At 42.2% G+C, this 15620-nt stretch overlaps 1 protein-coding gene across 4 annotated transcripts in view; it reads right to left on the bottom strand.

Annotated features, from left to right (window-relative positions):
• The window catches only part of EXOSC8 (exosome component 8), a 58830-nt gene extending 46576 nt beyond the window's left edge, over positions 1-12254 (bottom strand). For 2 of the 4 annotated variants that reach the window (XM_029602730.1, XM_029602731.1), the window contains exons 1-3: positions 11812-12107; positions 11339-11375; positions 3748-3811 (exon numbers count right to left, since the gene is read on the bottom strand). In XM_029602730.1, the coding sequence (XP_029458590.1) occupies positions 3748-3811; positions 11339-11375; positions 11812-11828 (118 nt within the window). In that variant the 5' untranslated portion in view covers positions 11829-12107. The other 2 variants (XM_029602732.1, XM_029602734.1) reach the window with 2 other exon arrangements.
• Positions 12255-15620: the final 3366 nt, after the last annotated feature.

The raw sequence follows: 15620 nt of genomic DNA, 5'->3' as shown, positions 1-15620 counted from the left end.
CTTCCGCCGACCAGTTTCGCAACCAAAGAAGCCTCCTGGCCGAGACCGCTGACATCATCATCCTGGAAGAATTGCGGATGAGGTCATACAATGCATCGGCACACCTCCAAGTGCTCCACCTGCTTAGACTCTGAAGGCAACATAGCTTTGTTAACTTGTAACTGCTGCACCTATCGCAGCCCAGCCCAAAGCATAAAATTGCTGCACATAGCAGCACAGATGCCAAGAGTAGACACTTCGAAAATCTTCTTAAGGTGCACCTCTAACTTCCTGTCCTGTAAAACCTTCAAAGCTGCAGTGCCAGCCACTGGCATGGTGGCTGGCCACTGCCGAGACTGAGGAACCCTTAAGACCTCCAGAGTATCATCGGACAAAGGATACGGCTTATCCATGGCTCTTCTAACCTTAAGGCCAGTCTTCGGAGTATCCCACACTCCCTGACCACCAACTATTTAACCAATTTATGAAAAGGGAATATCTTGGTTGGACCACGTAAGCCAGCCATGACTGAATCCACTGCCTCCTGGTCAGACTCCTCCTGTGGAACAGTTATCCCTAACTCCGCCAGGACATGCAGATCAGAGGGTCACAGTTCCTCCTTTTGAAACAGGCATATCATCTAGGGATCACACCCGAGTCCTCGTCCGGATCCTGCACACCCCAGGAAGGAGCAGGGTTGGGAGGGCCATCCCCAGATGGCAACCCCTGATCGGACTCTTTAAGGAACCATTATCGGTGGCCCCTAGCACATCTGGACCAAGGACTCTCCGAATCCTCATAGCCCCAGAGGCCCCCGAAAACTTGGACCTCTTCATGGGCAGAGATTCTAATGTCCTCTGCTTGGAAGAGTACCACCCTGCAGCCTCCCAAGCCAAAAAAGCTTTGTGCATCAAAAGAATGAACTCCGGGGAGAAAGGATAGGAACCATGAGAATCTTCTTCCAGAAGATCTTGATCCTCCCCTGACTGCCCACCCACCCCCGGCCTTCTCAGAGCTGATAATCGCCGAGGAAAGCGTTTGTGGAAGATCCCCTCCCCCTGCTTCCGAAGCAGGCACGAAAGTTTTCAATATGGCCACGATCGTCTGCCTCTGCCTCCCCATCACAGCCACCAACCTACCAGGCCCGTGCTGCCTTGAAGACGCCGTCGCAGTCGATCCCCCCCCCCCCCCCCCCCCCCCCCCCCCGCAGAGAGACATCAGGAACAGCAGTCGGCCCTGGAGAGACGTAAGCTACTCTCCACACGCGGTGCATCAGCCCCTGCGTAGCATGGTCCGGCCTGACCCCAACCACGTGGCACTTGCCCGGAGAGGAGAAGGCTCTGGGAGAGCTGCTAAATGGGTGCCCCTTGCTCGGCTTACCCTATTCTGCCCCCAACAGGAAGACAAAAAGAAAAACAAAACAAAACAAAACGCACTCTCTCCTGTCCATTTTTTTTTTTTTAACTCCAAAGCTTGGGGTTTTTTTTTAATCTTTATAAAAAAAGAGACAAAAATAAATTGTTAACAACTTCCCTTTCTGAAGGGTGGCAAACTCCTGGAGGTGAGGGAACTGGACCACCAGCTTTTACCTCCGGCGTGATTCAGCGAGCAATCAAGGGTCCCCAACCCCTGTTCATCCACCTCTACAACCAGGAGGGATTGCCCCACCAGGACCTGCCAACCTCCTGGGAGGAAAATCTCCTTCTGTTTTTCTTCCTTTCCTATCTATTTTTTTCTAAAGTATAGAACTGCAGGTTTTGCACTTCCTCCAGGTGCTGGAAACAGGGAAATACTGAGGGACTGCAGGTGGCACACCAGGTTATGTGGCGGTGGCTGCAAAACTTTCTCTGTCTCCATGTCCAACTAGTGACACAAGTTGAACATGTTTTTATTAATGAGAATGAATGGTTGTGAGTGATGGCGAGTATGGTTGTTTTGGTTTTTCACTATTAAAGGGAAAATATTTTGATATATTATCTTATTTTTATAAAGATATATGTGTATATATATATATATATATATATATATGTATATGTATATATTTCATCTGGATATGTAAATTGTAATAAAGCAATTTTATTTAATCTAGTTCATAGTTTGAAATCCTATAAGTTGTTACAATTATGTATATTATTAGGATGTGTGTGTAAACTCTGATTCACGTTTGTACCTTTGGTTACCTATATATAGGATGACCATACAGGTCTGTGTCCAAGGGACAAATTAAGCCAGTCCTGATTTTAATTCTTTGCATACATGGAGCTGCAGTTCTGCTTTCCCAACTAAATTCCCCAAGAAAAGCAAGATTATATATCCCTGTACACAATCGGGTAAAGCCAGGATTGAAGCTATATGATCACCCTACCTATATACAAAAATCTTTGCTCTTATCTATAATGTAGCAGAACTGCTAGAATATCACATGGCTCAGGTGGGAAGTGAAACAAAATCATTACCTCATGGACCACAGGTAAAATATTCTCAACCTGTGGTCCATGAGGCCATCAAACAGGGTCCAAAGAAAGAAAAGAAGTCTCTTCATGAGGCTCTTGTCATGCAGAGCAAAATCAGCAGGGCAGGGGCAACAGTGATTAGGACAGGCCAAGAGAACAGCAGCAATAAAGGCGGCGGGGGGGGGGGGGGGGGGGGGGGAAAGAGTGCCTGGTGAGGATGGGCAGAGTGGCGGAGGAGGAGAGAGAAAGGGCGTGGGATAAACACTGTGGATCCATAAAGTCTAGAGGACGTGAATGAAGAGTGGGTGGCTCACAGGAATGACGGCTACTGCCTGGAGATAATACCCTTATTCAATAAACATACACGCGGTTAATGCGACTCCAACATTGCTCTAAACTTCAACGGCAAGAGGAAACGTGGAAAAAGATTTCCATTCACAAAAAAAGCGGGGAGTAGCTTGCTTGTTACGGCGGTTACTACCCCAAACCATAGCTCTCTGCTTCAACGGCAGGGGAGAAAGTCTCATAATTTACTTTCAATGCATATTCAGCACAACTCTCTGCTTCAATGGCAGGGGGAATGAAGAAAAGTAGATCTATATACAGACAACAACCAACAAGGTCTGAATTATTTAGTCTGGGTAAACAAATAAGCATGGGTATAGCTTGCTTATTGCGGCGGTTACTACCCCTAACTAATTAAGCTAGATATTTCACTTAGAGGCAGTTCCAACACTGCTCTCTACATTAATGGTGGGGGTGGAAGGGAAATAGAATCAAAAGGTTACTAAGAGCCAAGAGTAACAGATAAAAATGAGAAAAAAAAAGTGCAAAACTTGCTGGGCAGACTGGATGGGCCATTTGGTCTTCTTCTGCTGTCATTTCTATGTTTCTATGAGTATCTGCGGGATGGGATAGGGGAGGAGAGTAAAGAAGAGACAGAGAATCTGGTGGGGTTATGCTGCAGCAGAGAGGAGAAAGCCTAGTGAGGTTGGGCATAGGGGAGGTGGGTAGAATGAAAGAGTGCCGAGGATGTTTTTAGGAGTGGGAGAGAAGGGGCAACAGAGGTGGGGGACAGGCTTGTATGAATCTCAAATTTCACATCCCTCCATACGAAAAAACACAAGCAAAACTGCCACAATCTGAAGCCACCATCATGTGAATGAGTGAAGCGCCGATGCCACAAAACAAGCTATAATGTCACTGGCCATGCAACGGTCTATTCCCTTACAATGACACAAGAGTTTGTCTCCAAAACAAACGGAACAAGCAGTCAAAAAAAAAAAGAGAGCCCTCCCCATACCCCAACTCTTACCAATGTTAACAGTGGTGGGTCTGAATTCCCCCAATTCCCTTCCATCTGGCCGACAGTTCTCTTTCTAGATAAAAAGAAAATCAAAAGGTTTCTTGGGTTATGCTTTCACAGAACAAGAACTCGAGTAGCTTTTGTTCTTATGACTCGATCATATGGCAGCAAACAGATGTCTCACCACTGTTTTCCATTCCAATAAGCCCACCTCAGAAACTAGCTAACGATATCAGAATGAACCACCAAAAACCATTTCCAGCACATTATGCAGAGAATGTGAAGGCTTAAGCAAGAAAAGGAAGACTGAAGTTTATAGTCTTTCACATGTACAGAAGTAGAATTATCTCAGTCTCAGAGGAATGCAGAAGACAACATTAAAAAACCTACGTGCTGTTCAGTGTGCCCTGCCTTTTATCTAGTGAAGTTCATCAAAGACTCAGGTAAGCAATGCTAAAAGTGTCGGCACCAGCTGCAACTTTAAAAACTCAGCTTATGTTCCACCGACCAAATTAAGTCAAACCTTTACAAAGAAACCTTGAGGTGGACAGTGTACCACAGCCAGTGGGAAGAGGTATAACCAGCAAATAAAAGGGGGTGATAGATCATTCCCTGTCTGATATAGATTGTGGCCAAAGCTATTGGCGTCTTAATGAGCATTTACTTAAAAAGAGGATTCATTGGTGAAGGACTTGGGAGACCATTTAAAAGAATACTTTCAATTAAATTCTCATTCCTCTATTTCCAAAGATGTACTGGGGGAATGTTCTAAAGCAGTAGCACAGAGGGTCCTTATTTCAAAAGCTGCCTCCTGCAAATGGGCAAAAGAAAGGAAAACATTACCTTTATTGGCCAAGACAGAACATCTCTCTTGCCAACATATGCTTAAACAGTCAAAATCTGTTTATCAGCGATTATTTTGCATTCAATCTGAATTACAAAGGCTTAATGAGGATGTATTGGCATATCATTTAATTGAAATAAAACAGATCTATTATACGAAGGGGGTAAAAGAGCTGGCCATCTATTGGCTGGGCAGCTGAAAAACCAGGTAGCTCAAAGCTTCATAACTAAAAATTAAGGATAAGCAAGGAAACATTCATATCATCCTGGCTGAGATTCGGGGATGTTTTACCCAGTTCTATGCCTCTTTATAGTGAGAATGACGCTATTACTGATGTGGATATTGACAAATACCTTCAGAGTACTTCCTTACTCTCGCTCTCCCAAGAACAGCAGCAATATTTAGACCGCTCTATTATTACCCTGGAGGTTCTTCAGGCTATAAAACAGCTTAAGCCTGGCAAATCACCAGGATTAGATTGTTTTTCCAGTGGGTATTACAAGCTGATATCTCATATTTTAGTATTATCCTTAACCGATATGTTTAATTTTATCCCTCCCTGATCATTCTAATGTGGCTGGGATTTCTGTTATAGAAAAACCAGGTCAAGACCCATCCCTTTTGCGGGTCTTATAGGCCCATTTTGCTGATAAATTTAGATTTGAAGATATTAGCAAGGGTCCTGGCCTTCCGTTTGAATAATTTCCTCCCAACACTTGTCCACTCCGACCAGGTTGGTTTTATTCCTCAACGTATGGCGGCTGACAATGTTCACAAGATTGTAGATCTCATGCGGTGGGCCACTAGAGAAAGCATTCCTTCCGTTTCATTACCTATCAACGCTGAAAAAGCTTTCGACGTGGTCCATTGGCCATTCCTATTTAAAGTTTTGCGGCAAATGAATTTTGGACCCTTCTTTCTTCAATGGTTAGTTAAATTATATGAATGTCCTAATGCTAGATTGAAAATAAATGGCAGGTACAGGATGACCATTGATATTAGAAGAGGTACCAGACAAGGCTGCCCTCTGCCCCTCTTACTCTTCACGTTGTTCTTGCAACCATTTGCCTCCAGGGTTCGATTGGCTCCAGGGATTAAGTTAGGTGACTCATTTTAAGTTGTCAGTATTTGCTGATGACATTATGTTCACACTGTCTGAACCTTGTTCTTCACTGAGGGGAGTTGCAGGCGAGTTAGAATGGTTTAGCAGAGTCTCCGAATACAAGGTTAACCTTGATAAAATCGGAGCTTTTGAATATTAATCTACCGGATTCTGTAGTGATATAAAGCAACAGTTCCCTTTCAGATGGGCCAAGGTCTCCCTCAAGTATCTGGAAATGCATATAGGAACTAGAATCCCCAAGTTGTATTAATTATAAACCTCTACTAAAAACCACTGATAGAGACTTAGAGAAGTGGCAGAGGGGTAGCTTTTCTTGGCTTGGTCGTATTGCTATTGTGAAAATAAATGTTTTGCCCCGCCTACTGTATTTATTTTCTACACTAACAATCTTTTGTTCTCCAGCATTACTACGCCTTTGGCAGAAAATTTTTTAAACTTTTATTTGGAACAGGTGTCCTTGACAGATAGCTTGTACAGTCCTTATTCCAGCTGAAGGTACGGGGAGGTCTTGAGGTACCAAATCAAATTTGGTATTATGCTGCTTCTCAGCTCAGAGCATTTATTGATCTCTATAACATTAACAGGCCGATACAGTACAGTGCGCTCCGACAGAGCGCACTGTTAACCTGTCCTTGGATGCGCGTTTTCCCTTACTCCTTATTCAGTAAGGGGCGGAAAATGTGCGTCCAACCCGCGGCACCTAATAGCGCCCTCAACATGCAAATGCATGTTGATGGCTCTATTAGGTATGCCTGCGCGATACAGAAAGTAAAATGTGCAGCCAAGCCGCACATTTTACTTTAAGAAATTAGCGCCTACCCAAAGGTAGGAGCTAGTTTCTGCCGGCACCGGGAAAGTGCACAGAAAAGCAGTAAAAAACTGCTTTTCAATAGGTGCCTTGCCATGGCAGCCTCGGTCTTCCTGGCATTCATTACATTGTCTACCCCTTCCTCTATACTCTACTCTGCAAGCCTAGAAGCAATGGAAGACTAAATTAGTTGCTGACCGTGCTTATTTTCATCATACTTATCTTTTTCACAATTTACACTTCCCCTCTGGTTTCCAGACTAAATCCTTTAAATCTTGGGCAGCGGCAGGGATCACTACCATTGGCCATCTCCTAGGGCAAGGCAGTTTGCTCATATTTGAAGTCCTAGTGCAGGCTTTTCAGCTTGGAACAGTAGATTTCTTGGCATACACTCAGGTTAAACATTTTATTGAATCCCAATGGAGGTCAAACACTTTGAGAGAGGGCAAATCAATGTTTGAAAATTTGTGTAACCAAGCAAACACTATCAGGGATATAGTTTCCAAAATATATATGCTCCTGAATGGACCTGTAGCAGAACCCTTTTCACATATTAGGAAATGGGATCTGGATTTAGGGACACCCCTTGGTCAAGCAGATTGGGATCTTGTTTTTGCTGGAGACAGTAAGTGTTCTATCTCAGCCTAGTTACAGGAGAATTGTTATAAGTTACTGTACTATTGGTATATTACCCCAGACAAGCTATATTGATTGTATAAGAACATAAAATATGCCATACTGGGTCAGACCAAGGGTTCATCAAGCCCAGTATACTGTATCCAACAGTGGCCAATCCAAGTCATAAGTACCTGGCAATTACCCAAACATTAGATAAATCACAAGCTATTATTGGTTATTAATTACCATAATAGCAGTTTATGGATTTTTCCTCTAGGAACTTATCCAAACCTTTGTTAAACCCAGTTACATTAATTGCTATAACCGCATTTTCTGGCAATGAATTCCAGAGCTTAACTATGCACTGAGTGAAAAAGAATTTTCTTCAATTTGTTTTAAATGAGCTACTTGCTAATTTCATGGAGTGCCCCCTGGTCCTTTATCAGTAAGGAACTACAAATGTTTCTCTTAACCTTTGTATATAAAGAATGTTATGTTATATAACCTCACCTCAACGAGTGTTGTATTCGGAGTTATATAACTTTGTATATAACCAGTGTACATAATGAATGTTTCTCTACACCCTGTACATAACCTATCCCTTTGTGTCATTGTTTACACCCTCCCCCCGCCCCCTCCCTTGTCACTCCTAATCTGAATCCCTCCCTCTTCAACCTATCTAGTTATTGTTCTGTTACTGCGTTCTTTTGCATACTGTTCTTTGTAAAGGCTATGCCTATATATACTTTGGTTGTAAGTTACTTGTAAACCGACACGATGTGCAAACGGTTGTCAGTATATAAAATCATGTAAATAAATAAAAAAATAAAATGTAATAAGATGGTCCCTTTTTGGATGCAAGTTATAGTTTGGCTGGCAAGCTTGCTAGGAATAAACATACTCTTGCACGCTTGATATGTTTTACTGAACTTGCCAACTCCGGGTTTAGATAAAACATCAGCAGTGTTTTTGTGTGCAGGTTTATATTGCAGCTCATCGTGTAATTACCCAGTATTGGAAACAAGTCGATATACCACCTTTTCAGCAAGTGTTAGACAGATTACATATCCACCATCGGCTAGCATCCTTGACTGCTGTATGCCATAATCATAATTCCTCTTTTAGAGCAATATAGAAACCCTTTCTTACACGCCAGAGGTTGCAAGACTGTTCACTTCCTATAGCTGGGATAGACCCTCTATGATTCTATTATTGTGTCTATATATGGTGCTTTTTATTTTACCAAGCATACTTTTGGTTTTTCTTTGAAGTTTAACCCAGTAATCTTCCTCTTATATGGCTATAGACAGTTATTGAAACTTTAACTTCAGTTTTGCTCTCGATGTACATTTGCATGAATGTTTTTATTTTAGATTCTTACTGTTTTGTATACCCAAGATTGCTACATTGTTATACCTTCTGTTATCTACCTATAATCTAAGGGAGTGGGGTGGGAGGGAATTTGGGGGGTTCTTGACTGTTGATATCCTTTCAATAAGTTGCTGTTTGTTTACATACATTTTTGTACTGGAACTGATAATAACATTTCAAATAAAAAAAAGGGGGGGGGGGGGGGGGGGAGTGGTGATAATTCCTCTGTACAAATCAATGGGGAGACCTCCATTGCCAGAAAGATATACAATACAGCTGCACCATGAACCCAATGAGACACTTTCAAGGACCTAAGTATGTATACACTAAAGGTTAGAGATATTCAAAAGCCCAACGGGTAAAAAAAAAGGAAATATTCTCCAAAGGAAAGAATTTATTATAAGGGGGTCATGATATAAAGCTGGGGGTGGTAAGTCTCAGGAGTAACAAAGGAAAGCTTTTTTTCACAGAAAGAATAATGGATGCATGAAGTCTCTCACAATGGATCTGGTGGAGGCAAAACCAGTTTATGAATTAAACAAAAAGGAAAATGTTTCTATCAGTAGTCTTCAGTTCCTTGTGGCTTTTTAAATCTAAAGATTAGAAAATACATTTACCAATAGATTATTTTACTGGTAAGACCTTCTGTTAAATTACTACTAGATTACAAGTTAAAGAATTTTTAAGGTCATGGGAGTATAAATAAGCATTTGATAAAGTGTTTATGAGTAAATCCTCTGAAAATTAAAAACTCTTGGGATGCAAGGCAATGGCCTACTGTGGAATGGTAATTGGTTTTAAAAGGATAGGCTACAAAGAATAGGACTAAATATTCAGTTTTCCCAATGAAGAGGTATATAATGGCAGGGATTTGTACTGGGAAGCAGTGTTTAACTTATTCATTAATGATCTGGAAAAGGGTGCCCAAGCAAATCTGTGGACTGAAACTGCTTTTAGTCTTGTTAACTAACTTTCTTTTCTTTTTAACCACCGTCTTGTTTTATGAAATATCCCAAGTCTCTTGCCCTGTATGTTTGTCTTATTAGATCGTAAGCGCTATTGAGTTGGGACTGTCTTTTTGTATGTTTGTACAGCGCTGCGTATGTCGTGTAGTGCTATAGAAATGTTAAGTAGTAGTAGTAAAATTGCCCCCAGAATGTGAGGAATTGAAAAGAAAACAAAACTTCAGAAATCCTATTTCTGTATGGATGTTTGGTGCAACAACACCTTCAATACTGTACAGTTCTGGTCACAAAAAAAAATGTAGAAGTATAAAACAGTAATAAAAATGATAAAAGATATGAAAAGCAGCTTAACAGAATAAGGCTCTTCAGGTTGGAGAAAAAATAACTGAGAGGATATGAGCACTGTGGAACAAGCTAATAGGGATGGCTATTTATCCTTTCAAATATCAGGATTAAGGTACACTCCATGAAGCTATCTGGTAGCAGATTTAAAACAAACCTGTTTTAAAATTTGACTCCAAGCACTATTCCTTCTAAGATGTGTATGCACACTGCAAAACATAGTTCACACAAGAAATCCCAATATTATTTGTATTATATTGGCAGATTGAGCACAAATTTGAACTCAGCTTATAAATTGTACAAAAGAAAATTTCTGTGCATGTAGCTTTTCAAAAATTAGAAGGAACATTGACTCCAAGGGCTTTTTCCTGAGTGGTAACTTCCAATGTGGAGCCCAACATTTACATGCATATAGTTAAAATTGTTTTTCCCCTATGCACATCACTTTGTACTTGTCTACGTTAAATGTTGTATGCCATTTAGATACCCAGTCCTCCATTCTCAAAAGGGCCCCCTGTAATTCCTCATAGTCTGTACATGCAATTACCTCGCTCATTGCTTCCTTTTCCAGATCGTTAATGAATAAGTTAACATGGATCCCTATACGGATCCTTGAGGCATGCCATTATATACCGCTCCGTTGGGATCACTGAACATTTAGTCCTATTCTTTGTGGCGTATCCTTTAACCAGTTATCAATCCACAGAAGGCCATTGACTTGAATCCCAAGACAATTTTTTAATACACCTATACTACTAGCTTTTACTACATTCATTGGCAGCAAATTCCACAGCTTAACTGTGCATTCACTGAAAAAACAAACAAACATTCTTAAATATCAGTGAACACATAATTAAGCAGTAGAATTTGTTTCCAGTGAATGTGGACAGGCTAGCAGTACAGGTGGCATTCAAAAAAAAAGTGTTTGGACAAGTTATACACTTGAAACATTTTAAGATTTGCATCCAACTACAGACTGGGAAACTCCATTAGGCAGCCTTCTTTAACAAGCTTGCTTCGTTAAGAAGGAAAGTCTAAGTAGCACTCATGAACAGACATAAAAAAATAGCTTTTAAAGTTTGGGGTCTGGACCTATTGCACAGGAAGCTGGAAGAAAATAACCCTAAAAACAAGTGTACTATATACTAGATATTCAGTGCATTCCCCTATTTCTTTATAGGCAAATTAATTTCCAGCTATAGTTTTAATGCTACACTGCTAAACAATCATTAAGGGAACAAACTGTCACACAAGTAATTATATCACAGGATACTTTGTCTGGCTGGCCAACAAGCCCATATCAGCCTGTGACAGTTTGCACTTTTTTGAGGACTGCCACATGCTAGGGAATGCAGGCAAAAAAAATGTATTTAGATGAGTAAGAGGGTTCGCCTTTTTATGAACTCCCACAAATGTAAATGATGTTGAAAACTTATTTTGATGATTGAATGCTGCAGAAAACAGAAGGGCCACTGAAGAGACGATACATCGGGCTACAGTAGACATATATCTTCTGCATGAATACTCACCAGAAATCTCCTGTAATATTCCAAAGGTTCCACAGTTCTAAACAAAAGTTGTAAAAAAAAAAAAAGCAGCGTTAACATTCATTTAAAAAAAAGACAAAATAAAATCAGCTTTATAAATGAACTCTTAACAGTCAAATGATTTAATAAAACCTCTTTCCTGGCTTTTAATTCAGAAAATGGTAAAATCCCAGCCATACGGGACAGTACATAAGATTTATTCACCACATCACAGGCTGTTTTGTATAGGGTAAGTGGCGGGGGAGGTTATTCATTGCTGCGTTTCAAGATTCGGATACCGGAGCTACAAATTACCCACAAGGGGTCTTAAATCTCTAAATATCCTTGAAATAAATCTGTTCTTCTTGTCCTGATGGGGATCGATGCTAGGGGGAAATCGCCACGATGGGAGTTTAGTGCATCAGGGCTTATTGTGCTTCTTAGTTTCAGTCTCCGTTCCCGGGCGCTGTACTCACTTGAAGCCAGCCGCCATTCCTCCCGCTAAAAACCAAATCTAGCGATTTTCTCACGGCTCGAATTTTTCCATCAGGTTTTCTATTCTGGGAACACGTCTAGCAGCAATAAACTACAAAACAGCGAGACTTCATCTGGCTAGAGTGCCCTAGGAATATGCAAAAAAGCGAGAGCAGAAGTGTTGCCAGATTGGGCTATTTAACGCCCAGTTTAGCTACTTTGCTTCCCGTTGTGCGAGGAAATATAGATATAGATTTTTTTTTTTTTTTGTGAACTAGGTAACTGCGTGCTAGCAACCCTTTACATTACTCGCGCTTTTTTCTTTGCCTCGCGCAGCCCAGCCAGCAGTCGCAGAGTGATGACACGACGTCAGCAGCCAATCAGAGGTGACGGGAAAAGCAGGGCCGCTGAAGAGTACTGAAGGAAGAGGGCGGTGTAGGCAGCTACTCGGAGGGAGAGCACTTCCGTCCTCCACTTTTCCCTGCGTTCATAACCAAGCAATTTATTTTTCCCGACCAGAAATAAGCGATTACAATAAAGCTCAGCCCTAGAAGGAACAAGAAAATCCCTACAGCTGCAGTACTCCCAGATCCCTGCAAGTTTCAGAACCATAGAGGAAAAGAGAAGGAAGTTGCAAGCTCACCAGCCCTCTCCAAAGGATAGGGAGGAAGAAAATGTAGCTTCTCTCCCTACCTGGGGAACAGCCTTTTTTTTTTCCACCAGCTAAAAGCCCCTTTCCGCAAAAAAAAAAAAAAAAAAAAAAACCCACAGCTGCTGCAGCAGCAGCAAGGGTTTTTTTCGTGAGCCCTACTCTCCCTCCCTTTGTATTATAGCATAAGCCCTCCTGGGGCTCCACCGAAGGAATAAGAGGCATAGCAAGTCCTGCAGGCGTGTGAAGCACCTGTAAACGTCAGGCGTAGGGAATCATTTTCTGTTGACTGTTGATGCTGGATTTCTTTCCCTACCCTCACCTCAGACTCCCTGCTCCCTCTTCTCCCTCTCTCATTTTTAACTTTGGACAGCTCAGATATCCCCCTTTCAGTCACAGGAACTCCATCGAGGAGAGTTAGGGGTTAATCCTTGCACTGTTGTTTTCTGCTTTTCTCTCCACGCTGCATGCCCCTCTTTAGATTGCCTTTCTCTCCCGTTTCACAATTTGCAGACAGAGCCAGCACCAGCCCAGGTGCCTGCTGCTTGAGACTAATGTACCCAAGGAAGGGGAGCTCCTGTTGCTCAAAAAGCCATTTCTCTGTAGGTACCTGGATCAGTCCAGACTGCAGGGTTTTGCCTCCCATCCAGCAGATGGAGACAGAGAAAAACTTTGAGAGCGCCCTCTCTTAACCTGGTGAGCCACCTGCTGCGCCTCAGTATTTCTCTGTCTATAGCAGATGGAGGTGGTGCAAAACCTGTGGTTCTGATGCAAGCAAAAATATATATACTTCTTTCATCTTGGAGTCTCCCAGGAGGTTGTGAGGTCCTGATGGTGAAGGGGTCTGAACGCTTCAACCTGACAAAGGACTTCATGTACCAGAATTCCCTGCTTCATGACGGGTTTACTTACAGTCTGCAATACAGCTGTAATTAGGACATTGAGAAACTCTCTGTCAGCACATTGCACATTTTCATTTTTTTGGCTTCGCTGTTCTTATTCTCTGATAAGCTTTCACTGCTGTAACCTAGATAGAACAATGGATGTATTATGTGATGGGCTGTATTACTGCAGACTCGCGAATTCCTTTCCAGAACTGCAAGTCCCAGCAGCCTCTCCTGCAGAACATGGGAGAAGTTTCACGAAAGTTCCAGGGTGTCTAGGGAGGGGGTCAGTAGCCCCTTCAGCCGGAATATGCTTGCTCAGCAATGCTTAGAACGCATGTGTAAAAGATAAGAACTGTAAAGTGCATAAGAGTCTGCTCCTGGAGGGGAGGGGCATGCAGTTGTACTGAGCCTTTGTCTTAGCTGCATCTTGCTGGCAATAAAAGTCTATCTTTACGGATCAGTTGTCTGGACCTCCTTACTGACTAAAAAGAGACGGTTACATTTGGCGAGCCAGCCAGGAGGTACCGGGGACGCTATTTTAGCCCCCCAGTTGGTCCAGGGGATTTTGTGGCGGAGTGATCCCCCAGACTTGCCTGGTGAGTGGCCACCGCTGAGTTCAGTGATCAGGTATCTGAGGGGGTCATTCCACGGAGATCCTCTGAGACCTTTGGGCTGGTGATCTGGGAAGAAGGCTTTCGTGACGATCGGAAGAACCCTGCAGGCGAGTATTATGGGAATGATGGGAAAAGTGAAGAATAGCTAAAAGAGTAGCAAATAACCGGTCCATCCGTGAGAGGACCGAGGGGGCTTTGATCACACCCCAAGCGGTGGTTTGGTAGGAATTGCATTCCGAAAGCCACGCGCATAAAAAGAGGAAAAAGAAGTAACGCATACGATAGTGGGAATAGGTTTCTTGTTGTGTGAGAGAGAGTGAATGGCCTCGCAGTTCTAGGCCGGGCTGACCGCATCCTAGTCGGGGCGATTGTGACCCTTTTGTGTCTGACGGATACGGACCCCTTACCTATCCGTCTTCCCTTCCCTCCTTTGTCTGTGAATTCTATCCTGATGGGAGGGGGCGGTTCGACTCCATTAAAAGTCATGACGGAACACTATAGGGAAGTGTTCGATAGACATAAATGTACTAAACCCGGAATGATTCAACGATGTACCCATAGGTGGCCCAGTTTGTGTGTAAATTGGCCTCCGGTAGGGACTTTCAATTTCCAAACGGCCACAAGGGTCCAGAATATAGTTATACGAGAAGGGAATCCGGGTTGCCCTGAGGATATACCGTACATAACTGCTTGGATTGCAGTTATTGAAAATCCTCCGTCGTGGGCAAAGAAGTTAGGGGAGGGAGCCGCCCTCGTAATGGTGGCTCAGGCGCACAAAATGGGGAACTGGAAGTCCCCATTATTAATTAAGGATTGTAATGTATGTAACTGCTATCTGTGAATTGCAAGCACATGTACCAGGGATTTTTTGTTTTTAATTGTTTTAAACCCTAATAAGGAGAGATTTTGGTTTACAGATGCTGCACAAGACTACTATACAACAAATTAATTTACAGTGTTAAGTTAAAATACTGATTTGATTACTGGAGAATGCATTTACTGGTGTTGAAGTTTAGAACTTGATGGCAGTTAAGGGTTAACGGCAGAGATAATTACAGGAGAGAGAGGAGGGAATCGAGCCAGAGAAAAAAAAAAAAAAAGACGTTGAGCCAGTGCGTAGTGCATTCAATATGGCTGTGCGTTTCAATGCTGACGTTGTTAATCAGAAGCTTTCAGTTTTCTCATATCTTCTATCCCAGTGTCCTCCCTATGCTTATCTTTCTATTCTCTAATACCATGTTAATTATTGTTCTTACTTGTCTCCTATATATTATCTGTTATTTAAAAGTTACATTGGAACGCATGATAAAGTATGAACTCTCTTTTGCTGACGCAGTTTATTTTGAAGCTGTCTCTGGGAAATTTAAAGAAATGATTAAGAATGGGTTCTTTGTTAAAGTTTTTCTTGTTGCTTCTTTGGCTAGCAGTAGTTAAATATGCAGAGCTACTCCCTGTTTTAAGGAACTGGCAAGATAAGACAGCCAAGCATGTGCAGCGCTGACTGTGAGAATTACAGGATGCCGTTTGTAAAAAAAAAAAACAAAAACCGGAGAAAACAAAGACTTAATATTAAAAATTTTGATTCAGTGGCAGGGGCAAGAGAAGGGGCCACTATGCAAGATTAGGAACAAGAGCAAATACCACACACACACATATATATA

Source organism: Rhinatrema bivittatum, chromosome 5 (genome assembly GCF_901001135.1).
Source record: "Rhinatrema bivittatum chromosome 5, aRhiBiv1.1, whole genome shotgun sequence".
NCBI classification, from domain to species: domain Eukaryota; kingdom Metazoa; phylum Chordata; class Amphibia; order Gymnophiona; family Rhinatrematidae; genus Rhinatrema; species Rhinatrema bivittatum.
Note: the sequence above shows the minus strand (reverse complement) of the source record. Positions and strands in the feature narration are given on the sequence as shown.